The sequence below is a fragment of the Myzus persicae genome, unplaced genomic scaffold (genome assembly GCF_001856785.1).
Source record: "Myzus persicae strain clone G006 unplaced genomic scaffold, MPER_G0061.0, whole genome shotgun sequence".
Lineage (NCBI taxonomy): Eukaryota > Metazoa > Arthropoda > Insecta > Hemiptera > Aphididae > Myzus > Myzus persicae.
Window position 1 is genome coordinate 98,122 of NW_019103919.1, and position 27,979 is coordinate 126,100.

A 27,979-nucleotide genomic window follows, 5' to 3' on the forward strand; every position below is an offset into this window, starting at 1 on the left:
ATAGCAAACCAACCATTATTATGTAATGTTTACGTTATATAGAGTTTTTCGTTGTAAAGAGTTTCGTTATAAAGAGTTTTGACTGTATATACTATTATATTTTATGGACACAATATTTTGAAAACATTTAGAATAAATGTATGCTATTAGCTTTAATAACTAGATATAATATCACGAACCCTATTTACACATATTATGTTTTACTGTAAGTCGGTATCAACTCAAAAGTTAATAACGATAATCTAATATCTATGTTACAAGCATATCGTAGGTACCTATTGAAATAACTAAATAGTAATAATATAATAATGCAAAGTTTTCTATAGTAAACAACCCAACTTACTTGCTTTCACATTATCAGCAATAGTAAAATCAATTACGATAATAGCAATATAAATATTAAAATGTGGCCTGGTGTGGAGCCGTGTATGGCTTCAGTCACAAACGTGTTCTGAGATTAAATATCAGCCGGTGTCCTCAGTTGTCAGATAGGTGACCACCCAGGTTTTAGTGAAAAATCCTAGCCACATACCTATACACAAATCCTTAGTTAAAAAAGCTTAGTTTTTTATGACCTATTGTTGAAATTAATTTAATATCTAAATACTATTTTTACTTACTTCGGTAGATTATTGAAAATTGGCATATTATAAGAAATTAGAATTATTTTTGTTTGTTTTGTACTGTGTGAGGGTTTCGCAGTTACATTCAATTTGATTAACTCCACCGAATGTAGGCTATATAAATTATTGATCACAAGGCGTTTTGGATAGGCAATTTGGTTACGACATCTATATTTTGGTGCCTCATATGTAAGTCATAGCATTGAGTATGGGGTATACAGTATATTATACAATATATAAGTACTCATAATGGTTATAGATATTATGATAACAATGTTTTGAAGGTGAATAATTCACAGTGATTACTTATTGAATGTTAGGTTTGTGTACAAATACATTTTGTAAGCATAACTTTTGAAATATATTTAAATAGTATACATTTCCTGTTATTACTGACCAAAACTGTTGAAAATATTGCCACATAAACACAGATTATGTAAGATATTTCCACAGAAAATAAGACACTATTAATTTGGAATGTTATATTTAATGAAAATTAAAATCTAAAACTACAAATCTCTATTGACATACAGTCGAAAAGTACGAAAATTTAAATTATTTCAAAATTTGCAATAAATTCAATTCTCTATATTGTGAAGATGGCAGGACATTTAAATATTTAAAAAAACGTTACAATATTACTTATTCCACTATAATAATGAAATTGTTCTATTTTTATTCTTTTGATTCATTGTGAATAGCGATATATTCACAAGGCTTGATGGTATGGTTTTTACTGGTAATTTTTTTGAACGTAAGTATATTTGATTTATTTCAAATTATAAACAAGAACTATATCAAGTCAGAATTCAGAACAACCAATAATGATGTGAAGAACCTAAGTTACTTTCGACATTTATATTTTTATTAATTTAATACAATTATTCATTCAGTTCACACTAACATGATATAGAATTATATTCATTCTCACCAAATATTACCTAATACAAAACTTTTTTAATATTAAAACCCATCTTTCTTTTAACAGTATGTGGTGTGTTTATATTGATATAGTAACCATGTACAAAGGTATTGATAATGTCTGCAAACCCAATATAATATAGTATTTCTATTAGCACCAGAAACAACGAGGTTTGATAAAAACCATAAGTCACCAATATATGATATTGTAGGCACACCACAATATTATGAAATACACTAGTTTTTGTTTTACATATTTATTCATAAAATATATTGTGAGTAAACAAGGCACGTAAATAGGAATTACAGTACGTCACAAGACTATGACGATAACATTATCACAAATACGCCAAAGACAACAGCAATATAATTACAAGTATCTGATGCGCCCGCGCAACCAAAATTGTTAAATATAATTTATAATCGATAAGACGACACCAGGGTGGCCACTATTGTTCGACGGCCGCGTTGGCAGCGATACTTGGACTGTTAACTACCTCGCCCAGACACTCCAACAGCTCCTTTCTGTAGTCGTCAAAGTCGCCATCCACTTCGTTGATGGTCTGGTCCTCGATAACCCATAATGTACATTCCGTGTCACGGATCAGCCGTTCGTCGTGAGATACAATTATAACACCTTAATTGCAAACGTAAATAAAATAAAATTGTGCAAATCGGATGAAGCAGAAAATACATCATTATACTATCCATATAAACTCACCTCCTTTGTAATCATTTATTGCTTCTGCAAGAGCGTCAATAGATTCAATATCCAAGTTGTTTGTAGGCTCGTCCTGTAACAATAAGAAAAATATTAGCAGCATTGCAACAACCATGGCAAAACAAAGCTAAAAATATGTATTAGTTGAATTAGTGATGTTATTTACCACTGTAAACGACCTCCACCGAAATGGATAACAATTTTTTTTTCAAAAGTGTTGTATTACAATATTTAATATTTAGGAGGTATATTATGTTGCAAAAATTACATAATAGTTGATGTCACTTATGATTTTAGTTAGAATTTTTTATCAATATCATCCTGTGATGTAAGAAAAAAATTAAAAATCGACTTTAAATGTTTTTAATTCGTTCTGCTAGGTAATAAATATTTTGTAAATGTACTGATTTTTTTTTACCCACACTCTGGGGGCCTTGAAATACAACTCAACATTTCACCCACAGTCGAATGCTGCGATATCCAAGGACTTACCAGTATAATTACGTCGGGAGCGTTAAGACAGAGTTCAGCCAGGGCGACACGAGCTTTTTGTCCACCGGACAGGTCCTTCATGCGGATGGTATGCGCATGGCCAGCCAGCCCGAAAGTACCCAGTTGCTTGCGGGCTTTCTCGTACGGCAGGTCGAACAGCCGCATCAGATATTCGGCAGGCGTCTCTTCGGCAGTCAAATGTTCACCAGAATGTTGGTCGAACTTTCCAAGTTTCTGTGAGAAACGCGTATGAGACAATTTGCGATTTCAATTAACTATGAACGAGTGTATACATACCATCCGATGGTTCATTCGCATTTCACCGATGGTAGGCTGCAAGTCACCGGTCAATAGCTTGAGGAACGTCGACTTGCCTACACCGTTGGGCCCAACAATAGCTACCCGGGAGTTGAGGTCAACACCAAAATCGACGTTTTTAAACAACGGCTTCTGATTGGGATAAGCAAAACTCGTACCTGTGCAATTAAAAGAGAGACACAATATCAACCGATGACATTTTATCCTTTCACAATAATATTATGTCAAGTGAATAAGGTTACTGAAGACTACTCACTGTGCAGGCCCAGTATAGGAGGCTGTAATGGACTGGGATCGGGGAAAGAAAATTTGACGTTGTAGTCTCTAGGTTTCTGTAATAGCTGCGTGGGTTCAGCGTTGTCATCATCGTCCATGCCAGCACCTTTACCCGGTTTGCCCTTGTTTTTTTCTTGTTTACGGGTCAACACTTCTTTTTGTTTTTTCTCCTGCAATCACACAATATTTTCATTAGAGATTAACCCTGAGTAGCGGTCGGCTTGACACCGGATATGGCAAAACTCACGGCTTGCTTCTTGGATTGACCTTGTTGTTTCATTTCTTTCAGCCGTTTCTCCTGTTTTTCGTACTCTTTGATGGTCTCCTTTTTCTTCTGCGAGTACATTTTCTTGAACATACTGTAATTACCTTTGTAATAGAACAATCGCTTCTGGTCCAAGTGAATAATTTCGTTACACACGTTGTCCAAAAAGCTCTGGTCGTGAGATACAACTAACAGAGTTTTCTTCCATCCCTGCAAATAACTATCAACATTCTGTTTGACTATAACCGTTCATAAATTTAACACACTCGTAGCTCGATGGGCAAGACCGTGGTGTGCTGACGAGATGATATTTGCATCAATCAACACGAAGTGACTCACTTGTCCAGCCAGATGACCGCGTTCAAATCCAAATGGTTAGTCGGTTCGTCGAGTAACAACAACGTAGGTTCCAGAAACAGGGCCCGGGCAAGGGACACGCGCATCCGCCATCCTCCCGAGAAATCTTTGGTGGCCCGGTCCTGCATGGCCGCGGAGAAACCAAGACCGGCAAGTATTCGCCGAGCCCGGGGTTCAGCTGAGTCAGCCCCGAGCACTTTGAGCTCGTCATATACCTATGTAAGAGTAAAAAAAAAATGGTAGTATAGATACATCACCAGATTAAAAAACGCCCTCGATTACCCCTTCCAATTACTCACTTCATTTAGCCTTTCTGTTACATCTTCTCCCGTGCCTTTTTCTTGAGCTTCCTCGAGTTTTTTGCACTCAGCTAGCAACTCCGTACACCGCGTGTCCGCTCTAAGTACGGCCCGAACCGCTGTTGTTTCATCAGCCACTACCTCTTGTTCACAGTATAGGATATCAATACCCGGTGGCACGTCGAATAGACGTTCGGCAATGTGTCTGAGCAGTGTCGTTTTTCCGTGACTGGGCAAATACATTAACAGAATGATATTGTTATTGGATGAAAAGGACGAAAAGTAAATAATCTAACTAATATTCTCACAATGACAACAGCGAAGGTAACCTAGCCGATGGTGGTTTAATAAGTGAACATTATAAGTTCAGTACTCACCCATTTGGCCCGACCAGACCGTACCGTCGGCCGTGGGCAATCAGCAAGCTGGCGTTGACAAACAAGTCTTGACCCTTGGCTGCGATGCTAAAGCTATCGATCTTGATGTCGACAGCGTGCTCCATGGCCGCTAGCTGACCCGCCGTCTTTTGAATCTGTGACACCGAAAAGTTGGCGCCCAACTCACTGTGACCCTGGCCTCCTTTCTTGGTCATCAAATCCATTTGTTTCTGATACTCCATCTTAAAAGAACAAACGAGGCGGTAATTACAATTCAAAACATGTCTAGCGATTATTGATAACTATTCAAATTATATCATGTGTACCTCTTTTTTCATTTTTTTCTTCTCCTTATGAGACATTTTATCGGATTTGTTTATCTCCTTTGATTTCGACTTTTGTTTGGGCACTTTTACTACCTCTGGTACAGCGTCGTCCACAAGTTGGTCTAATTAATGTGAACACGTTATTAAAGCACATTATCGTATTTTGATTAGATACAATAGGTAATAAAATGTACTGGTAAAAAAAACTCACCCGTATTATCGTCGTTTTTGCCATCAGCGTTAATGGACGTCGCCACTGCGTCCTCGGCGTCAGCTACAACGTCAGAACCCTGTTCAATGGGCTTTTCTTCGTCATCAATTACACATTTCGCTTCCAAATCAACTTCTTTGGCATCAACAGCAGGCTCATTGCTCCCATCGTCATCCGCCGCCACTAGAATTACCATAAATTCGATAAATTAATAATAACGACTTGACGGTGGTAGCTCTGCCGGAATAAATTATTAGAACACATAAAAAAACCAACCATCAGATGTTGGCGCCTCCATAAGGATTTCCTCGTCATAATTTTTCTTCTTTTTGTTTTTTTTCGATTTCTTTTTTTTCCCTAAAAGCTTAGCGGCTTCCAGCTCATCGTCTATATCACCGCCATCTTCGTTGACTACGTCTTCATCTATAACAGAAATACCGACACATAATCGTTATGAATAACAGCAGTAGATTGAAAAACATAACACAGTCATATTGTACTACATTACAGTAAGGAATTCCGGTTAGGAAACACACCAACAATTACAACAATTTCAATATGATTTGGTTTTTTATTGTGGGGGGGGGGGGGGGGGGGGAGATGATTTAAAGAAAAGCACTGTTAGACAACTACAATATCTACAAAGCAAAATTATCAGGATCTGTTTATATAAAAATACCTTAGTAGGATAACCTAAAGAAAGTTATTAGATGTGTTAACAGTTGAAAGTTTATATGTATAAGAAAATAACCAGTACTCAAACTCGACTCAAATTTCTTTTCAAAATCGAGTACTTGCTCAGCTTTAGAATACAGAATATGATCTGTAAAACATTCATACAAAATTGTTAAAATATTATTATTCTTCTTGTAATTACTTTTCTAAACAATTCTATTTTAATGCAGGTTTGTTTTTTGTTTTTGTTCATCAATACTCTTAATTTTATCATAATATATTAAAATATGTAACCATCTATCACCAACACAGCATTGCGCTTAAGAGAGGTGGATATAATATTGCGATCATTTTAACATACATCATGTCAAATTATATTTCGTCTAATTAATTACAAGTATAATGATAAAGTAACAAGTAAGCATAAATCATTACCTGGTTTAGCTGTAGGAGTACTATCATCTTCATTATCTTCAGCAACCTTTTCTACGATTGTCAGATCATTGTCGGCATTGACAGCTTCTTCTACAACATTATCCAAAGGTTTATTGTTGTCACTAATTCTGACACCATTGTCTTGAACTATAATAACAAACCATAACTTTCAGTAATATCCATTTATATAAACCTAACTACCATCTAACACAGTAATACCCAATTTTTTTCTTAGATGGGAAAGATTAGTGATGTATTGCCTTCACGGACGCCACGAAAAAAATTAAAAAATATATTCAATATTTTATTAGGTCTTATATTGTACCAAATTTGTACTATATTTATAGAAAATTCTATATTATATTCTAATATTATTAAGATCTTATCTTAGATTTACCAGAATTAAGATATTTGTAAACTTCAATAGGGACATAAAAGTTATTATTTAGTATGACTAATACAGTTGAGAAGCTGAAATTATATTTTACTGAAAAATTTTGGATAAAAAAACAAAAATATAATAGAGATTGTCGACATTTCTACTTTTTATATAGAGCAAAAATAATTTTTTTATTGAATAAAGTAGAAAATATGTTTTCTCCTGTGTTGAGAAATAGTCCTTGTTGTTTAAAGAGTTCAACATTATAAGGTACTATGAATCAAAGCACCAAGGAAAATTTGCAAATTAAAAAGCACCTTGGTTTTACAATATTTACATAATAATAGTTTATTAGTTATAACTTATAACTTACCTAATGTGTCATCATCGTCTTCTTCCAAATCAAAATCTTTCTTTTTTCTTTTGTTCTTTTTTGAAATTTTTCCTGTTGAAATTTTTGTCAGTTTATCATTAGTGACTTCTTCAATGGGTGGTATTGAAACCATACTAGGCAAGGTGTTAACGTCTTCATCATCATTTAATATTTTCAATCTTCATTAACGTCTTCATCATCATTATCAATATCAATATCATCAATATCAATATCATTATCATCATCGACTAAAAAATTATTATAAAAATTATGAAATAATTAACTAAACGAATATGAATTACAATTTTAAATATGCTTAACTTAATTTAAAAAATATTTTGTTTTGTTTTTTTTTAAATAATAAAAACATAACAGTATTCAATTACATAATCATAAGCAGTTTCATAATTTTTGATAGAAATTATAAATAAAAAGTAGTTCTAATACCTAAATATTAAAAATAACATAAAAAGGTATTAAAACCATATAGCTAAATGTCACTTAATATTACTTCAGTGTTTAGATTAACTTACTAATGGATATAAATCTTTCAAAAAATGATCCTATAGTAAACTTCCAACTCTAATTTGAATTTATATTCAAATGTTTTAAATGCTACTGGTGTTTTAAATGATTTTGATACTGTGACTTTTAAGACTAGTATATGATTTCTATAGTATATTTAAAAAAAAAAAATTTTCTAACTAATATTTTATAAAATATTTTTTTTACACTGCTCCTCTATACATTATGCTTATTTAACCAACATTGTCTACAACTAGTTATTTTTCATTAACTTAAAAACTAAGATTTGTTATTTATGTACTAATATTGATGAAGTTTGTTTATCAGTTTCTGTCAACGGTGATAAAGTTAACTAATCGCTAATACACAATCACATAATATATGTGTACTGATCATAAATAAAACACAATATTTTTTATTTCCTGTGATATTTTACGCAATAAATATAGTTCTCAATAACCCAAAAATTAATAGAATAGTTAAACTATTAAATAATACTACAGGCTAAAATTTATTAATTTTAATAATACCTAAGATTTTTAAGTTCATTTTAAAACATATAAAAAGATCGCACCACTGTTAACATCATTACGAGGACGTGGCACCCAAATGTGATATCTGTGTGTTATGAGTGCATAACATACATGGTAGTACGATCAAATTGTAGAAAATAATCAAAATATTTTAAATAAATCAATTTTTTTTTTAGAAGAATTAATTTTTTAATCTTTGTCAGAGACATGGTTATCTAAGTGGGTTTAACAACGGGTTTAAGTGCCATTTGAGTATTTAACAGTTTCCAAAGGCAAACCATTCCATTAAGATTATAATTAATACAATGAACCAATGTACGATACTATAACCATAATGTACATGTGCTATGACGTAATGTTTCATTTATATTGTAATAATATCTTATATAAGAGCACAGACAGACCAGACGTCAAAATAAATTGAAATTTGTAATTTTATTTATAATTTTTATTAATTTATTTGTATTGTGTAATTCATTTTAAAATTATAATTAGTTTAATAATCTGATAGTGTTTGATACCTTTAATATCAACAACACTTCAATTTTGTACGCGGAAAAAAGTGTATCTAAATGTATTGATACAAATGATACTGATACCATTGTTAATATACCCGCACAAAGCAATGGGTTTCTAAAATTAAAAAAATAGTAGCTACAAATAGTTCAATTATTTATGTACTTATTACATATTCATACTTGGTGCCTCAGCTAGAATAAAGTAGGAGTATCAAAAGGGTTGAAGTGTCTGAAAATGTGTGTCTACGCTAATGGATAAGGTAAAAATTTCTCTCTCAACTCAACGGATGCCGCCTATGGTAACATAGCAAATTGTACCCTCAATAAATCATGTTTATCTCCTACTCAAATATGTTGAGTGTGATATTGCATTTAAATACATCATTTAAAAATTAATTAAAATGATGAACTAGGTGTTATAGATCTTAATTATTTCTTAATGTGTTTCTATCAGCAGCACTATTGAGTAGCAATGTGTGAAAAGGCCCTAGAGAAATGATATCAAGTAATATAATAACAACAATTAGGCCCTTATACCTGCAGAGTCTTCTTCCAAATCTTGTTGTTGATTCTTATTCTTTTTCTTGTTCTTTTTGGATATCTTATTTCCACGAATTGGTTGTGGAATTTCTTCAACATTGTCATCATCATCATCATTTAATTTTGTGTCCGCCAAAAGATCAACTAAATCTATACATTAACAACAACAAAAGTACTATTATAAATCAATGTATTATATATTATAATAGATACCACCTATTCATTATAAAATAAATACATTTTTGTAATTTGTTAATTCAAAAATTATTCAACACAAATTGAGCTAAATCGAGTTTCTTAAATTATTAAAAAATATCATAGTTGGCGAATTTTGATTTAGTACACAACTATAGAATCAATTTCATTTTAACATTGATTTTAAAAATCTAAACTTATTAATGTAACCTTTACTCAAAAAAAAAAACTTTTCAGTTACACTGTTTGTGTTATTTAAAGTTTTTTTATATGAACAGTTTTAGATAATATATTATTAATCTTGTAAACTAAATGAAAAAAAATACATAAGCAATAGTAATTATTTGGTCGATAAAACCGCATTTAGTTCACTGATAGGCTTTAAATTACTATATCTTTAAGTAAAACTGTAATAAGTTGATTACTTAATCAATATATTTACCTTCTGATTCATCATCCCAATCTTGGTTTTTATTTTTCTTTTTGTTTTTTTTAGAAACTTTATTCCCACGGTTAGGTTGTGAAGGTTCATTAACAGTTGCTACATCATTTACTGCTGAGGCGGCTACAATATCTACCAAATCTAAAAATGTAAGAATAATATAATGACTTTAGTAACATTTTATTAACTACAAATATACGACTAGGTACATATATGTAAACATAGACAAGACTTCAGGCAAAGTATCAAACTACATATTAAAACATATTATTTACATTCTAGACAAAATGTATCATCAGGGCAAGGATGTTGTTGCGTTCGCAACTATTCTTCTACTGTTTTAACTTAATTGATAGTTTTAAATGCATTTTTTGTAAATACAAATTAAAATAGTACAGTATTTTTAGTTGAATTTAATGAATTTTGTTGAATTTACTCATTCATAAATCTATTTTTCAAATTTGTTCACATGATTTTTCATTGGTTTTTACTTAATGGCTGCAAATTGAGAAAAATAAAAAATATGAAACAAACACTTTTGAGGTCCTATTTAATTATGTTAAGGTAATTTAGAATTAAGATTGTAAAATCAAATCAAATTTTAATTTAGAAATATGAAAAAAGAAAATAGTTGAAAAATTATTTTTATTAAATATTTATTTTATTAAGTATAGTGTGAATTGTGGGATAAGTAAAAAAGAATTAATTGATTAATAACCATGAATTAAATTTTTAAGTGCAATTTTCGGTATTTTTTTGTGCAATCCTGCAATCAATTTCAGTTTTTTACTACTAGGTACAACATCTGTTCCATATTATATACAAACACAGCCCCTACATTTATTTAAAATAAACTTTTAATAGTGATGAACCATATAGGTGCTTTGTGCCTAAACTAGAATACGCCTACAGATATATTTAATAAATGTATGAGCTTTAAAATATAAGGTATAAAATTAGGTTACATGAAGTAGTCTTAGAAATATTTGGGTAGTCAAGATAACCCAGAAAGATCCCATTTTGTAGTGTTCCAAACATTATAACATAAAATATTGTACCTTCAGATTCATCTTCCCAATCTTGATTTTTGTTCTTTTTCTTGTTTTTTTTAGAAGTTTTATTTCCACGGTTAGGTTGCACAGGTTCTTCAGCTGTTACATCATCATTTGCTTTGACAGCAGCCAATATATCCACTAAATCCAAACATCAATAAAAATTGTTGATAATTTGTAAAAGAAAATTTTTTAAATAAATTACACAAACATTTTAATTTCAATCTAGTAATTTTACAAGTGGGTAGGTATAGGCACACTTGTAACTTGGTAATTAATTACTTTCAATTGGAGGCGTAAAGTGTGAATTAATTTTAAATTATAATTAGTTCAATAGTTCAATAATCGCTAATGTTTGATGTCTTTAATATAAACAACACCTCAACTTTGTACATAGAAAAAATTGTATCTAAATATATTGATACAAACGATACCAATACCATCATCAATATATTTGAACAAAGCAATGAATTTATAATATAAAAATAAAAATAATTTTGTAGCTATTATTTATATTCCTATCACTTATACATAATTGGTGCCTCAGCTAGAATAAAGTGGGAGTAGCCACTAGCTAAGGGGTTGAAGTGCCTAAAAATGTGTGTTTACCCTAATGGATAAAGTAAAAATGTTAAGCCCCTCCACGAATGTGAATAATTATCACTATGAAAAAAATATACAATATACAAGATAAAAAGTCATTCATGAAGAAACATACAAGATAGAAGTTGAAAATAAAAGTAATTACATTAACCCTAATAAATGTAATATCTATAAAATACTAAAATATCTAATATACCAAAATCAATGAAATAAATTAGTTTTCTGTTTAATATTATATACCATAATAACAGTAGAAACAATTCAACATATTAATAGGATGTTGTTGAACTATATGTTTTCTCTCTCTGGTCCACACGCAACATAGAAAAGTGAAATTTGGCAATGCCAATCTTGTGTTGTTAGCATTAATATTAGAGTGAATATTGACTTATTAAAAACTAAAATAAGAATATGTTCAAGTGCACCTCATAGGTGTTTATTGATATTTTACTTTTAAAGTAAGTTCCAAAGCAACTATGTAACATATAACGATCCCTGGCATCATCTTATATAGCAATAATATAGGTATTCAATATAACATTTGAATGAAAAAGTTATTATTTTGAACTGAACTTTCACTCCATAATACATCGTAGAGGGGCATATACTCGCAACTTAAATAAATATAGTTAAATATTTGCTACCTACTAATTATAACACGAGTTATAAAACTACTTAGGTATTTGTATTTTTTGCAGGACATTATGTGTTTTGAAAAATGTACTTATATACATTACACAGATAGTAAATTCTACAATAATTGGCAAGTGCTTCAAAATTCAATTTTATTGAAAACAAAAAAAAATTAGTGCCATTGAACGCATACAACGTTCAGAGCAAAAGTGATCCTCTACGCAGTATGTAATGGATCGACCCTCATACCATAGTCCCTAACTGTTTTGGCCATACTGACTCAGTGACGGGCAGCGTCTACGGTGATATTGTTTCAGAACATAGCTGTGGGAAACACAAAAGGTATGCGAATGCGACTGACTCACCAACCGAATCGTCGTCGTCGCCGGCCCAATCCTGGTTGTTCTTGTTTGATTTCTTCGATTTCTTTGGCGGCATGACTAGGTACGAATAGAAACGACTGCCAGGAACGGACGAAAAGTCGGAAACTCGACAGGAATCACCACGGCAACCGGAGAAGTCGCGCACAGCGGAGTAGCGAAAGCTTTCCACTCTAATCGGCACGTGAAATCGAAAACACGTTACGTCGTCGCCCGAGATAAGGTGACAAGTGATAACGCCGACGAGAGATTACAACTAGTGATGGGAATAATCGAATGATTTCGATAATCGAGTAATTAGTAATCGAGATATTACTATAATCGAGATATTCACTCGATTAAAATAATCGAAATATTATTTCGTCATGGTCGAGATATTCATTCGATTAAAATAATCAAAACATTAAACATTATTGATTAAAAATCAACCAATATTCAACTTATTAATACAAAATTAAAAACATGGTTAATACGAATTCATTATTACACTTATTTTTTTTTTTTTTTTATTGATCAAGAAAAAAACTCGGCAGTTACATGGCCATTAGTTAGGGTATGGTTACAGGATTTAAGATTTTAACAGCATTTTTTCTTTTTTAAGATATTACAATATTAGAGATATTAATATGGTTTCTAAGCATTAACTGATGAGTAGAATAAAATAATACTCGAATTACTAGTATTTTATTAGTAACTAGTAACTACTAATAAATAGTAATTATTAATTAGTAATTACTGTTATCATTCGATTATTTTTCCTAATAATCGAGTTACTCGATTATTTTCTCTCGATTATTCCCATCACTAATTACAACGGTGGTGACTGATAATATGGTGCTACCGCCGCGGCCTGTCCGTCGGCGAAATATTCAGTGCGTCATCGGCGTAGGTGGTTGTCACACACTCACACTGCAGCGGTTGCATCGCACCATAACCGCCATGTTATTGTTGTTTCCATTATCTATTATCAACTTATCACCGCGACGCAGCCTCCTACTCGCACACACAAACTCTGTTTATCATCATCATAACAATCCGGACAGTCGCAATTATTAAGACCGGGAATTGCGTTTCCGTTGGTGAAACTTGAGGAATATAATATTACAAAAGTTTGACCGTCGAGTGCAGCGCAAACAGCCCTTCGTACGCGGTCGTCACCGTCAACGTACGTAACGATGTCGTCGCGTTCAGGCTCATCCCTGGGAGGTGGCGGTGGCGGCGGTCTATCCGCCGGCCATCACAAGCTAGCCGAGAAGCTGAGCTTGATCAACGACCGGGGCGTGGGCATGCTCACGCGCATCTACAATATCAAAAAGGTACGTTGCCGTTGTTTGTGTTCGGCCCTGTGGGTTTGCTGTTGTTTTGATTTTGCAATTACCGCCTCGTTCGACATAGATTCATCCTTCTAATGAAGGCGGTGGCTGTGTAGCTATGATGGCAGTGTTGGTCCCAGGGTAGTTAGGGATGCCTTAATATCATGATGACGATAAAAGAATAGGTAGTGTTTTTGTGGATAGTATGTCCGATTACAAAAAAAAAGTAGGCTTTCTACAGTTCTCAAAATATGTGTTTATTTCCATACACTTATTATCTTGTCATCTTGTCAAATACATAAACTAAAAAACATTTATTGGTAGGTATTCTTTTGAACTGAGAAATTAAAATTGTGAGCTTAGAGATGTGTCAAATTTAATAGATATTTTAGGTGATAGATATAATGTTTTTTTTTTTATTGCTTTAAATAATAACATGGTACTTAATAACAAAATAAGTTCCTATTAGAAGTAGTTTAAATGTTAAAACCACTCTAACAATATTATTATTTTTTATATTAAAAAAAACTTCTCTTACAAATTTTTTAATTAATGCAATTTAAACACAAAAATAACTACTTATTTTTCAAATATCTTAGACCATAGGTAGATAGCTCGGTAGGTAGCATATTTTTACCTTCTATTTATTTAGAACTTGTTGATAGATTATTATTTTGAAATATTTCTATAAGTATATACCTACCTATATATTAAATTTGCTTTTATTAACAAAAAAAAAAAAATTCTTCTCTGTACATTATAGTTAATCCTCAAACATTTTATTTGAAACTTATCATTTGTGTAGATCAAATACAAATATTTTTAATCAAAATTTTTGTCTAAACATTGATAATGTAAATGCAAAATTTTTATGTTTAGCTCAAAAGAGTAGCTATACTTACCTTAGTAATATAAATGGTAATCCTAAGACAAATAATATACTTATTTGTAGTAGAATAATATTAAGTATAATTTATACAACTATTTTATTGACAGGCATGTGGTGATGCTAAATCCAAGCCAGCGTTCCTGTCTGACAAAACACTTGAGTCTGCAATCAAATATATTGTGCGCAGGTTTCCTAATGTAGACATCAAAGGTGTAAGTACTTTTAATTTATTATAATAATATAGGTACTACTGAATAAGTACACATATTTGTTGTTTTAATATTGACTTTTTTTGTTGGGATTTTTCAAACATAAACAGCTTCAGGCCATAACACCCATTCGTAGTGATATTATAAAATCACTGTCTTTATACTATTACACGTTTGTCGATCTTCTTGATTTCAAAGATCAGGTGTGTGAACTATTAACTACCATGGACGCATGTCAAGTTAATCTGGATATTGTAAGTTGCTTAATTTAATTTTTGATTTTACAATACATTTTTACTACTATTGCTTGCATTACTAATGGTTTTTGATTATCCTTATTGTTTTAATAGACTGTAAATTATGAGCTAACGCGAGCCTACCTAGACTTAGTGGCCACATACGTAGCTCTCATGGTTTTACTATCACGTGTGGAAGATCGCAAAGCCGTGTTAGGTCTATTTAATGCTGCACATGAGATGGTACATAATCAAAGGTAATATATTTCTACTATGTATAAAAATAGAATAAATAATATTATACTCTCTCAATTCAGTAATCTAAAAGCTTCAGTATCTTTTTATAAATCTTTTAGATAAACTTTTAAATTACAATCAATTAGATAAATATCATCACAGATAATGCAGTATGTTTTTTTGAAAATTGTTGGATACGTATGTGTATTTTTGTAAATTTGTTTTTATAACTTAATTTTTGTGATTATTTTAGTTACTATTGCTGAAGAACTTAAGTCCATTTAATTAAACACAGGCCCCCCATCTGAAATATTATTAATTTTATTTTATATTTTCTAATATTTCTTATAAAACCACAACACCATTTCTGCTTATTATAAAAATACAATACTTTATAGATTGTTCAAATACTAGGTAAAAACTATAAAGATTAAGCTAAAATAAATCATCACAGTACTTATATTTCTACACCAGTCCTATTTCATAGTTCTCCACTTTTGGTTTGTTGATTTTTCCCAATATAAAAATAATTAAATAATAATATGACAGCCAATTAAAAGAGGAGAGCTACAATATAGGCTAGATTATAAAGTCAAAAATTATTTCAGCGAGGTGTGTGTATTGAAAACCCTGTGTTCATACCTTTTTTTTGTGTCATGTTTTAACATAGATAAAATATTTTCTGTGAAATTGATTTATGGTATTTTTACTGTTCTTTTTATTTCCCACTATCAGCTTACTAATAATTTGTTTTACAGTGATCTGAGCTTCCCACGTCTTGGCCAAATGATTGTAGATTATGAGCAACCAGTCCGTCGGTTAGCTGATGAATTTGTGCCACATACAAAACTTTTATCTGGAGCTCTACGTTCTCTTTGGCCAGTGTATGTGCAGCGCAACCTGACAGCAGATAAATGGAGGTGAGGATTAATTTTTTATTTTTAAATAATCTTTTTTGGCAATGCTGTCTTACCTTTTCCACCTAGACTTAAGAAGATGTTATATCTGCATGTGTTGCCTACGTCTTACATACCGTCATAACATACCAAATTTTACTCTCAGAAAATACAAACAATTTACAATTTTAAAATTCTCATAACTCACTTTAAAATTAAAATATAAAAAAAAGCACATAAGAAGTCCTCCATAATAATCTTACTTTTAATTTTAATAAGCAGTCAATTCACTCTAATTTTTAAGCTAACAGAGCTAAACATGATCTGATATATGTAAAATTTGTTATGTTACTAATATTATATTGAAGATTAATTAAATTATCATCCTAGGTCTGACCAGAAACTCAGTCTAGTAGGTAATCCTGCCCAACTACTTAAACCTTCATCTACAGATACTGTTTCTTGTGAATATCTATCCTTAGAAACAATGGAGCGTTGGATTATATGTAAGTAGACATTTTTGGTTTTCATTCTTTTGTTTCTCATTGATAAATCTAGTTCTTACTGGGAACTCCACATTTTAAATAAAAATTGACTAATGTTTTTGTTGTTTTTTTCTCCTGAACAGTTGGCTTTTTGCTGTGCCATCAAACATTGCAACAACCACCAAACCAGCAGCAACACAACCAAGACGGCAATGTAGCTCATAAATTGTGGATAGCTGCACTAGAGTCAAATTGGTCAATTGCCCTGTTTAGGGATGAGACAGTACCCATTCACTCATTTGTTCAGTCATTTTTTGATACATTGAAGGGTTATGGAAAGAGAGTATCTGAAGTTAAAGAGGCACATACACATGCTACACAAAAAGCGTTAGTATTACTACTATTTAAAATATTTTTGAATGTGTGTAATAATTTATGCAATTCTTTTTATCACATTTTAGGGTGTACCGACACCGTGAGCGTCGGAAGTACCTACGTACGGCACTTAAAGAATTGGCACTGATTCTAACCGATCAGCCAGGGTTGTTAGGACCGAAAGTCCTGTTGGTATTTATTGGACTAAGCTTAGCTCGAGACGAAGTATGCTGGTTGCTGCGACATGGTGCCCCTAATTCTGGAGGTGGTAACAGTCAAAAGGGAACGGGAACAGGTACGGGAGGTACTGGAAAATCCAGTTCTAGTGGAAAATCATCCGGTGTAGAAGACCTCTTAGTTGACAGGCAACTTCCTGAGTTACTGTTTCATATGGAGGAGCTTCGAAGTGAGTTACCAACTGTGTTATACACAGATTATTTTTTAAATGTCTGGAAAGGGTAAAAGATAATTGTTCGAATTAGTTATCTAGATGAAGATCAAATATATATAATACTTTAATTATTTAGATAAAGATAAAAAAAGATATTTTTCAATAAGTGCATTTAATACTTTAAAAGTCAAATAAATGTTTTTTCCATGGAAAATGTTGATGTTTTTTTTAAATTTAAGTTAAGCTAAGGGCAATTTTTAAAAGACCATACTATTGGTGTCAATTTGCTGTTAAAAAACAAGTTAAAAATTATTTAGAATTGAAATTATTTTTGTACATTTATATAATTTTATGATTTTCACTTGTACTTCACTGCTGAATTTTTAAATAGTAAACTGAAATAAAATCCTTATATAAGTACCTAATTAATAAGTATGGAACCTATAGTAAACATAACTGCTTACGGTATAGTATGTATTATTAGAATATAGAATATATATTTATATTATATATTTTATAATATGTCTACATCATTCACGAAGATGTTCTTTCCATGTTAAAATTAATGTAAGAATTTTTAAATGCTGATACGTGTTTTACCCAAAACCTATTTACCTATTTATTTCCAAGAAAATTTAACTTATAAACTTCATAACTCTAATAATTGAAGGAATGAAAAATATATTTAGATGTATACATCATTTATAGTACCAATATTACATGCAGGTCTTTATTAGACTAATTATTTCTAGTATTATGTACTCCTAAAACTAAATTGATTATTTTGTAATCGTAGTAAAGTATAAAATACTTAAATTAACATTTATAATAGATCTATAAATATTAAAAAATATAATTTAACTTAGTTGATTTAATTATTTATCTTAGACAGCGGCTCAGATAACATATTTTCTAATTATCTGGATAGGATAAAAGATAAAAATATATCTACACTGGTTTATCAATACATTTATTGTAACAACTTAAATAATTGGTTTTTGTCAACAGTTGTGTTTTAATTAATTTTTTATCATTATAATATTGTTCTTTTTCATAACTTTTTAGTGCTAGTGCGCAAGTACAGTCAGGTTGTACAACGTTACTATGTTCAATACCTGGTAGGGTTTGATGCTGTCCAATTAGCGCAGTCTATACAATCTGTTTATGGAAATCAGCAAGATCAACAACATTATCAGCAGGATCCTTCTTTTGTAATCCTCCAGTCTATTGTGCATACTGTGTCTGCATTGTCAGTCAAGCAAGGTACTTATCATATGATTTTTTTTATAATTATGTTAATGTTTTTATTTATTTGATACATTTTAACTAACTAAATAGTGGAGGACAATGAGCTATTTGACTTGCGTGCTCTGCGTCTTGACTGGTTCCGCGTTCAAGCTTACTGTTCGTCTGCTGGATCCAGCGGTGGTGGTGGTGGATACAACAGCAACAATTCAAAACTGAACCTTTTTGACCATCGTCAGCTAGCTTCCCAACTGGACACTGCAGCACACCATACACGCATGGTGGACTATCTCGATGAAATGCTTGTTGACACTTCCGATCTGTCACTATTTTGGTATATTATTTATAATATGTGTAATGCTCATGCTTGGCTGCTGTTCAGATTAGCCGACTAACTAACCTACAGTTAAGAGGACATTGTACCCGCATGTGTTGTGTCTGTCTTTTAACATACGATACAGCAAGTGCTTCTTTGCTAGTTTCAATAGTGTGCTGTTAGTTTTGATATTAGAGTAAATTGACCTATTATCAAACTTTTAGGTAAACATTATCTGTGTTCTCTTGTTAGGTTTTTACGATATTTTAATGTTTAAGCGAGTTATGAATATAGAAAGTATTAATATTTTTAAATGATCATGATTCACTTAAAAATTAAAATATTTTAAAGAACTAATGAGAGAACACAGATAAAGTTCTTACCTAAAAGTTTAATATTCACTTCAATATTCAAACGAACTACACACCATAATAAACTGGTGAACAAAAATGTATTATGCCATATGTGTGTAAGATGGAAACATATGCAGGTGTGACGACCTCTTAAATTACAGATTTTATCTTATTAATAAAATATAATAATACTTACATCATAAATATTAATAATTTAATCATCGATTAACTAAGTTATCTAAGTTAACTTATTCTAGTTTAACGGAAATTGTGTTTTGCTCATTAGTCAACAGTGGTTAAATGATGCAAATTTTATCGACTCGTGTTTATATTATTCGCTACCATTGGTGGCTTATGTCCAAAATGTTGTTATTGTATTAAAGCCGTGGTTAAACTGTACATTAGCCAGTTACTCGTACTAATTAAATATTACTCATAATATATAAATGTATTTGCTTTTATCTATCTTAATATTATTTGCCTTTTGTTCCTACCCTAAACAGAGGACTCACACAAAATTTTGGAGGGGTTCACCTCAAATTTAAATATCTAATTTTATTATTAACTTCTAACATGTTTTTTTTTTGTATATGTATCTTGGCAGCTTCTACAATAAAACTTTTGAGGATCAGTTCCATATGTGTCTTGAGTTTCCAGCTCAGAATCGGTACATTATTGCATTTCCATTAGTCTGCGGGCATTTTCAGTCATGTGCCCATGAACTCTGTCCTGAAGAGGTAATGTTATAAAATATTCATTTCACTCCCATATACTAAAATTCTTGAAACATTATTGATGTTATCCAATTATTGATTGTTTTTAGCGCCACCACATTCGCGAGCGCAGTCTATCAGTGGTTAATATGTTTCTAGACGATATGGCTAAGGAAGCTAAGAACATTTTGACAACCGTGTGTGATGAACAGTGCACAATGAGTGATCGGCTTCTGCCCAAGCACTGTGCACTGCTGATTGCACAAGCAGTAAACCGAAAGAAAAAAGACAAATCTACATCTAGCAAAGGAAAAAATGCAGGAGCTTCTATGTTACTTGGGGGAGCAGGTGATGACAATGATAGACCGGGATCAGAGAGTTACCGTAAGACACGGGAGGAGTTGACCACGTTAGTTATTTACTCATTGCTATAAATAGATAATATAATTCTAAAATATTGAATAAAAATGTACTGCATTATATTATATTAAATTAGTTCTGTTTAATTCAAAATTTGAGAATAAAAAAAATAAAAAATAATGTAGTTACATTGTTACAACTTTTGATAAATTTTATTGAACATGCTTTATTCATTAATCTTTTACATGACAGGATGGACAAGCTGCATATGGCCCTTACCGAATTATGCTATGCACTGAATTACTGTTCCACAATAAATGTATGGGAATATACCTTTGCACCACGTGAATACTTGCACCAACATCTGGAAACTCGGTTCGGTCGGGCTCTGGTGGGCATGGCTATGTTTAATGCTGATACCGGTGACATTGCCAAACCGTCAGAGCTACTGGCCAGTGTTCGAGCCTACATGAGCGTTCTACAAACTGTCGAAAACTATGGTAATACACAATCACAACCAATAAATTACCACTATGTAGATTTATCTAGTTTTTTTGAAAATTAAATGTAGTCCACATCGACGTGACAAGAGTTTTCAACAATGCGTTACTGCAACAAACGCAGCATGCTGACAGCCATGGTGACAAAACTATCGCATCATCATACACTCAGTGGTAATTGGTTTTGACTTTTTAAAAATATAAGCTATAGTTGTTTCTTTTTATTTTTGGAAATATGGGTTCTTATATTTTACTGCTACAAAAATATTAGTGCTGTACATTTTAGTGCTGGTTACTGTTTGCAGGTACTCGGAAGTCTTACTACGTCGGGTGAGTGCTGGCAACATTTGTTATTCACCAAATCAACGAGCATTTGTCAGTCTTACCGCAGATGGTGCAGTCCCATTCAATGCAGAGGAGTTTAGTGACATTGGTGAGTTGCGGGCCCTTGCTGAACTTGTAGGTCCCTATGGAATGAAATTGCTCAATGAGACACTGACGTGGCATGTAGCCAGTCAGGTGCAAGAATTAAAAGTAAGTTGTAATAGCTTGTATTAACAAATAACGGGTCAGAGATGTTAGCATGTGTTATAATCAAGGAATTTATTAACTTTTTAACTTCTAGAAACTAGTAGCTGCTAATCGTGAAGTTTTGTTGGCACTTCGCACAAATTTTGACAAACCAGACGTTATGAAAACCGAATTCAAGAAGCTGCAGCGTGAGTCATCTTTCATTACAAGCTATACACATTAATAGCCGTTCTTGATTATTCAGTTAACTTTGGTTTAATTATTTTAAGATGTGGACAATGTGCTTCAGCGGATGACTATTGTGGGTGTGATCTTGAGTTTCCGACAGCTAGCACAGTCAGCGCTTCGTGATGTCCTTGAAGACCGTGTCCCCTTCTTGTTGGCCAGTGTCCAGGATTATCACCAGCAGCACCAGCTGCGTGTTGGTGGTGTGATGGGTAATGGTGGCGTCAATGGAGTTGGAGGAGTAGTGGTAGGAGGTACTGGAAGTGTCAATGGAGTGGGCGCAACTGCTGATACTATGGTGACTAATGAAAAAAAAACACACTAACATATGTATTACATATGGATATTTTTAATTTTAAAACTAATGTGTATACCATTTTGTTGCAGCTTGTCAACGAAATGGCTTCGGCTGCAGGCTTGGAATGTGCTGTAGATCCAGCGCTGGCAGCTGCTCTGCGCAATCAAAAAACAGGTATGTTATGACTTATAACTTAAGATGTACTCAGGGCCAAACTTAGAGTCTCAATATCCCTAGGCAGTTACCAAAATAAGGCATAATAAATGTTAATTTATTAAAAAAAAAACAATTATATTTATTTCTATATTTATTTAGTAAAATAAATAAACTTATAATTACATTATTAATAATCAGTAAAAACTTTTATAGCAATCTAAAGAGCTTTCTCTTGTGCAAATAATAATAATAATAATAATAACTTTGCTGTAGTCCACGAATTGTATTTCCAATTATGTTAAGCACGTACAGTGAATTAAGCCTGTTTCCTTCTGTGGTAGTCCTTGAACAATTTTTAACTCTTAAGTTCCAAAAAATACTGTTCTGCTGATTAGTTGATATTGATGCACTGAAGTGCTATTCCCATATATGAATAAATATCTATAAAACCTTTTTTCAATTTGTATTCATATTGTTCCATTGATGACATTTACTCTCCTATAAAAACCCTATAGGTGATTGACCATATTAGGTTAATTCTGGCTCAATTATTTTTTTTTATCAATGTAGTTGGACATGATGTAGAGGACTTGTCCTCGTTTAAATTGTAATTTTACTTCATTCTTTGACCTGCGTCTTTGCAGTCATTGTATCCTTTGTCGCTAGATACAAGACCCAACATTTTAAACTTCTCGCAAGGTTAAATTGTGGGTTTCACCATTAGGTAATAATTGACTGATGATGCAAGGGACAGACATCTGGCCGTGTCTATGTCATATTCGTTACACTCTATATATATATATATATATTATACACCAAACACACACTATAGAATTGACCAATACAAAATATACACACTCAACACTTCCACTCGTCCAAATTATTACCTTTTATTAAAAATGACTCACGGCAGTTAGTGTGACAGGAACCATCAACAAGAGTAAACCTCCTATATACTTATTCACAGCAATCTTCTAAGACAGTAAAGTAGTACTTTAAGTATAATAATAACTATGTATTTATAAAGCAAAAGTGCCTTTTTATTGACAAAAACATACACAGTGCGCTAACCCTCAGCTATGGAAAACTTATCCATAAAGAATAGAAAACCTTTGCTAAATAACTAATATTGTAACAAAGTTGGAGATACTATGACGTTGCATCTGCATACATTTTTTTATGATTAAAAACTAAATTTGTTAATTTTGAGTTTTCTATCAGAAGACCCCTCGAAATTTGAGGCACTACTTTGTTTGCCTGGATGGAAATCCAATCCTGAATGTGCTAGTAATTAGTACTTGAAAACAATGTATTTCATTTTTACAGCTGACGAGCATGATGAACATCTAACCGCATGTTTGCTAATGGTTTTTGTTGCTGTCTCGGTGCCCAAGTTGGCGCGGTCTGAACATTCATTTTACCGTGCTTCACTGGAAGGACATGCCAACAATGTACACTGTGTAGCAGCTGCTGTGAATGCTGTGTTTGGGGCACTATTTACTGTTTGTTCTGCTGGTGCAGGATCGGGGGCTGGTGCTGGAGCTGATCCAACTTCAGTTGCCGCAGCAGGAAGCGATATTGAAGATCGTATGAAAGAGTTCCTGGCTGTAAGTTGTATAAATCCAACAACCTTACCTTTCTATCTATTATAATAATTGTGTTATCTACCTCCATCACCCACACTAACCAACGGTGAAAGTGCTAAATATATTTTACCGGAAAAATGTAATTTAAAATGTATGTGCTTTGTGAAATTTAGCTTGCCTCATCCAGTCTTCTACGTCTTGGCCAAGAAGCTGACCGTGACACCGTGCGTAACCGCGAGTCTGTTTACCTTTTACTAGATCAGGTACATATCAGGATCCGATTCATCATTGCTAATCTTCATGTTATTATACGATTTTAATACCGAGACCATTACACATTTATTGTTTGTATTGACAGATTGTTCAAGAATCACCATTTCTCACCATGGATCTCCTAGAGTCATGTTTCCCGTATGCCCTGATAAGAAATGCGTACCACGCTGTCTACAAGATTGAGCATCATCAGCATGGTGGTCATTCATCGTCTTCGCATCAAATATAATCAGTTACTTTCACTGAATCACTCATATCTCATGTATTATGATTATGATTTCTTTGTCGATTATTTATCTGATTGCTTCAGTAATTTTTTATCATAAATAATATGTAAAATGTGTCATCTCACATTCCCACCTAGAACAGTTATAATAATGACAATAGCAAGGCAAGCACTATTTAATAATTTATATTATGTTATATTATTACTCTTATCGTTTAATCTCAATATTTGTATCATTATCGTATTATTTAATCCTTTAGTTTTATTTTTTTATTTATTTATTATAATTATAAAAGTGATTTTTATCTTTAAAGTTATGTGTGCCAGCCTCAGAATAATTTACGCAATGAAAATTCTTATATCATAGCAATTACTAGTGTTCGTTATTGAGTTATACACCTGAGCTATTGCCAATTAATATTTAATATTAACTATTTATCTTATTTTGTAGAATTTTCTGGACATAATTATTATTGTTTTTAGTAATAGTGCGTTTAACAAATAAATACAAAAATACATTATTATTGTTATTTTCTGAACTTCGGTAACAATACCACAAAATATTCTATGAATTGTACTTAGGTATTGAAAAAAAATGTATCATATATAATTTATTTTGAATATTTAAATTGTATAAGAAAATATTATATTATCTGTACATATGCAAAATACCTGTTAGATTTATTTGTATAAAATCATAAAGAATACATATCTCTATGATTAATTAGTTAATATGACAATATTTCATCTCATTTCATACTGTTTCAATAATTTAACAAATGATTGAGTATTGTCGTTTTGTTTAAATTAAAATTGAAAATTTCTTATGAAATTCTCATATTTTGTGTTCAGATTTTATACAATTTCTACTAGTAGATTGTATTTCAGTAAAATTAAATAACAATATTGTTTAAATTGTAGGGAAAAAATTATTTTTTAAATATTTTATGTATTGGTCCTATTGTAATATATTACATAATAGTCTTTAGACTTTTGTATGAATGGTGAAGTACATATCAAGTAAATGATCAGAAGTACTAAAAATATGTTAATGTTTATATTTTAGTGAAATAGTCTAAGCACACTAAACCAAAATGTCCTAATGCACTATTCATTAGAGAACATTATTTATTAATTCAGTACAATATTATTTGATTCAGTATTTCTATTTTTTGTTTTCATCAGTCATTAGTTGAGAAAAATCTTTTGTTTTTGATAGCATTTCATAACACAACCAGTGTAATTATTTGTTACATTTATGTTTCAATTTTGAACAGGTGATACAACATTAAAAAATTTAATTTTTTTTGTATTTTTATATTAAATATTTATAAATTACTTGGAGTATAATATAATATATGATAGTTACTATTTAAAAAAATAATTAATTGGAAAGTGATCAACCGAAATAAATATATGTACCAATATAATATGTGTTTGTAAGTATACATGGCTAAATGTATATTATGTTAAAATATTATCCAACTATTTAAATTTATCTATTATCCCTTTGTTTAAATTATATTTTCATTTCTAATATAATTTGAAGTTAGGTAGTTTTCATTTGTTTGATATAATTATATCATTTTTAAATTATGTAAAAGTAAAAGATTAAACTCATTTAATACTTTTGTATCTTACTAACTATAAAATACCTAGTAGGTATCTGTTTAATAATATATTTTGTGATTTTGTATTACATAATAAATATACAGTAATACTCTATTACAAATGCTTACACATACAGATATAATATCTCTTTGAAAGACAACTAAAAAAAATTTTGAAATATTATACTCAAGTTTGTAGGGGAAGGGAGCATCTTTAGTTAAGCGCCTTGTTAGGTTACGTGTCTGAACGAAGTACAGTAGTTGCCAGATAAATTGATCAGGCGGTGGCGGCGCTATGACAAAAGACCAGAGGTTCTCCGTACTTAAACTATAAATGTTATTTATTTATTTATATAAAATCAACGTGCAATATATTTAATATGAAAACAATAGACAAGTGATAATAATAAAAGTAAAAATAGTAAGAAATACAAAAAAAAAATTTTAGTATATAAAACATAACTATTAAATAAATATTTAGGTACTATGATTTAAAAATAACAAAGTTATAGATTTAAATACTTGACGAGTCAAAACGAAAAAATCCAAGACTGAAGATTATATTGGCGTTAATATAGGCTCTTGCAAAAATGAATTTTTTCCACTATTAGTATTAAAATTAGGTGTATGGAACAAATCAGAATTACGTGTAAACCTACTAGGGATTCTAAATCCAATTAAATTTAAAATAGCTGGGCAGTTTATACTATTATATAAAATATCATAGACAAACATTATATCAATTAAATCACGCCTGATGTCAAGAGAGTCAATATGTATAGAGTTTTGAACCAAAAGGAAAGAGTCCCTGGATGTAGTACAATGAGTAATAAAGTCGACTCTTTTCAGAAATGTATACTGCATATTATTAAGCTCGTTTGAGTAAGTAGAATAATTATTAGACCAAATTAAAGAGCCAAATTCTAGGTTTGATCTAACTAAAGAAGTATACAAATGTTTTAAACGCATAGGATTTTTAAAGTCCTTTGTTTTTCTGTTAATAAAACCCAACATTTTATACGCGTTATTAATGATTTTTTTATGATTAATTTTGAAAGACAGATCAGATTCAAAACAATCTAAAGGACAATCTAAAACAACCTAAGTCTGTAATAGAAAAACATCTTTCAAGAATATGGTTATTAATAAGATAATTATGAAAAACAGGACTTTTAATGCATGAGAAAGTTATAATTTTACATTTATCATAGTTTAAGGATAGATAGTTTCTTTTACTCCATAACACAAGTTAGTTTAAATTGGATTGTAACAAATTTTGGTCAACAACATTTTTGATTTTACAGTAAATTTTAACATCGTCAGCAAACATCAAAATGTTTACTGAAATATCTAAAATAAGAGGAAGATCATTAATAAAAATAAGGAAAATAAGTGGTCCCAAATGAGATCCTTGTGGAACTCCAGAGGTAACTGTATATTCACTGGAATAGTGGAAAGAAATTTTAACTACTTGAGTTCTATTACAAAGGTGAGAAGATAACCAGCTTAAAAAGATTCCATCAAATCCAAAATGTTTTAAGTTTAAAAACAATAAAAAGTGGTTTACTTTATCAACCGCCTTTTCAAAATCAGTATAGTACATTGAATTAACCTGATAACCTTGATCAAGACTTTTATAAGAACATTTTGATAAACTAATAAATTATTATTTATGGAGTGCTTGGGTAAAAAACCATGCTGGAATAAGCTAATACTATTAAATATATTAAATAATAAATTAGAATTTTTTTTAGAAATAATAGCTTCGAAAACTTTCGGTATAATTGATAATTTCGAAATTGGTCTATAATTTCTAACATTATATTTGTTACCTGCTTTGAGAATAGGAGATATAAATGATTTTTTCCAATATTCGGGGAAAATTCCATTCGAGAGGGATAAATTAAATAGATAACATAAAGGCTTAGCAATTATATAACGACACATTTTTAAAAATAACGGTGTAATACCGCCAGGCCCTGCACTAGTATTTTCACTTAGTGAACCAAGAAAATCCATAATTTCATTTTCTGATATAATACAATTGTTCAAGAAAAAATGTTGAGAGTGAGTGTTGGGCATATCAA

The 27,979-nt window shown here is 31.2% G+C and overlaps 2 protein-coding genes across 3 annotated transcripts; one reads left to right on the forward strand and one right to left on the reverse strand.

Moving 5' to 3' along the window:
- Positions 1 to 1,897: 1,897 nt before the first annotated feature.
- On the reverse strand, positions 1,898 to 12,703 carry LOC111036330 (ATP-binding cassette sub-family F member 1). Of its 2 annotated transcripts, none has more exons than XM_022318328.1 (19): positions 12,455 to 12,703; positions 10,860 to 10,994; positions 9,802 to 9,942; positions 9,162 to 9,314; positions 7,252 to 7,296; positions 7,049 to 7,213; positions 6,297 to 6,386; positions 5,463 to 5,609; positions 5,187 to 5,369; positions 4,976 to 5,097; positions 4,650 to 4,891; positions 4,273 to 4,501; positions 3,956 to 4,188; positions 3,599 to 3,836; positions 3,332 to 3,521; positions 3,055 to 3,233; positions 2,758 to 2,991; positions 2,266 to 2,338; positions 1,898 to 2,181 (listed from the first exon to the last, which is right to left on the reverse strand). In XM_022318328.1, the coding sequence occupies exons 1-19, from the start codon at positions 12,525 to 12,527 to the stop codon at positions 1,994 to 1,996; spliced, it is 3,060 nt and encodes a 1,019-aa protein (XP_022174020.1). In that variant the 5' UTR covers positions 12,528 to 12,703; the 3' UTR covers positions 1,898 to 1,993. The 2 variants fall into 2 exon arrangements, with proteins under 2 accessions (XP_022174020.1, XP_022174019.1); XM_022318327.1 differs by having other exon boundaries at positions 6,297 to 6,443.
- Positions 12,704 to 13,350: 647 nt separating this feature from the next.
- Positions 13,351 to 24,704, forward strand: LOC111036329 (membrane-associated protein Hem). Its single transcript, XM_022318325.1, has 21 exons — positions 13,351 to 13,785; positions 14,779 to 14,883; positions 14,991 to 15,134; positions 15,231 to 15,373; positions 16,112 to 16,273; positions 16,640 to 16,755; positions 16,878 to 17,121; positions 17,196 to 17,515; positions 18,566 to 18,763; positions 18,839 to 19,079; positions 20,019 to 20,151; positions 20,238 to 20,536; positions 20,740 to 20,987; positions 21,059 to 21,161; positions 21,293 to 21,521; positions 21,613 to 21,706; positions 21,788 to 22,041; positions 22,131 to 22,215; positions 23,524 to 23,804; positions 23,957 to 24,046; positions 24,142 to 24,704. The coding sequence occupies exons 1-21, from the start codon at positions 13,645 to 13,647 to the stop codon at positions 24,283 to 24,285; spliced, it is 3,774 nt and encodes a 1,257-aa protein (XP_022174017.1). The 5' UTR covers positions 13,351 to 13,644; the 3' UTR covers positions 24,286 to 24,704.
- The last annotated feature ends 3,275 nt before the right edge of the window (positions 24,705 to 27,979 follow it).

Coding starts and splice junctions, on each gene's coding strand:
- LOC111036330 (XM_022318327.1), bottom strand. CDS start 12,527: ATGCCGCCAAAGAAATCGAAGAAATCAAACAAGAACAACCAGGATTGG. Junction 3,234..3,331: donor TCCTATACTGGGCCTGCACA/GTGAGTAGTCTT, acceptor TTAATTGCACAG/GTACGAGTTTTGCTTATCCC. Junction 2,339..2,757: donor CTCCCGACGTAATTATACTG/GTAAGTCCTTGG, acceptor TTATTGTTACAG/GACGAGCCTACAAACAACTT.
- LOC111036329 (XM_022318325.1), top strand. CDS start 13,645: ATGTCGTCGCGTTCAGGCTCATCCCTGGGAGGTGGCGGTGGCGGCGGT. Junction 16,756..16,877: donor AATGGAGCGTTGGATTATAT/GTAAGTAGACAT, acceptor TCTCCTGAACAG/TTGGCTTTTTGCTGTGCCAT. Junction 21,522..21,612: donor GTCAGGTGCAAGAATTAAAA/GTAAGTTGTAAT, acceptor TTTAACTTCTAG/AAACTAGTAGCTGCTAATCG.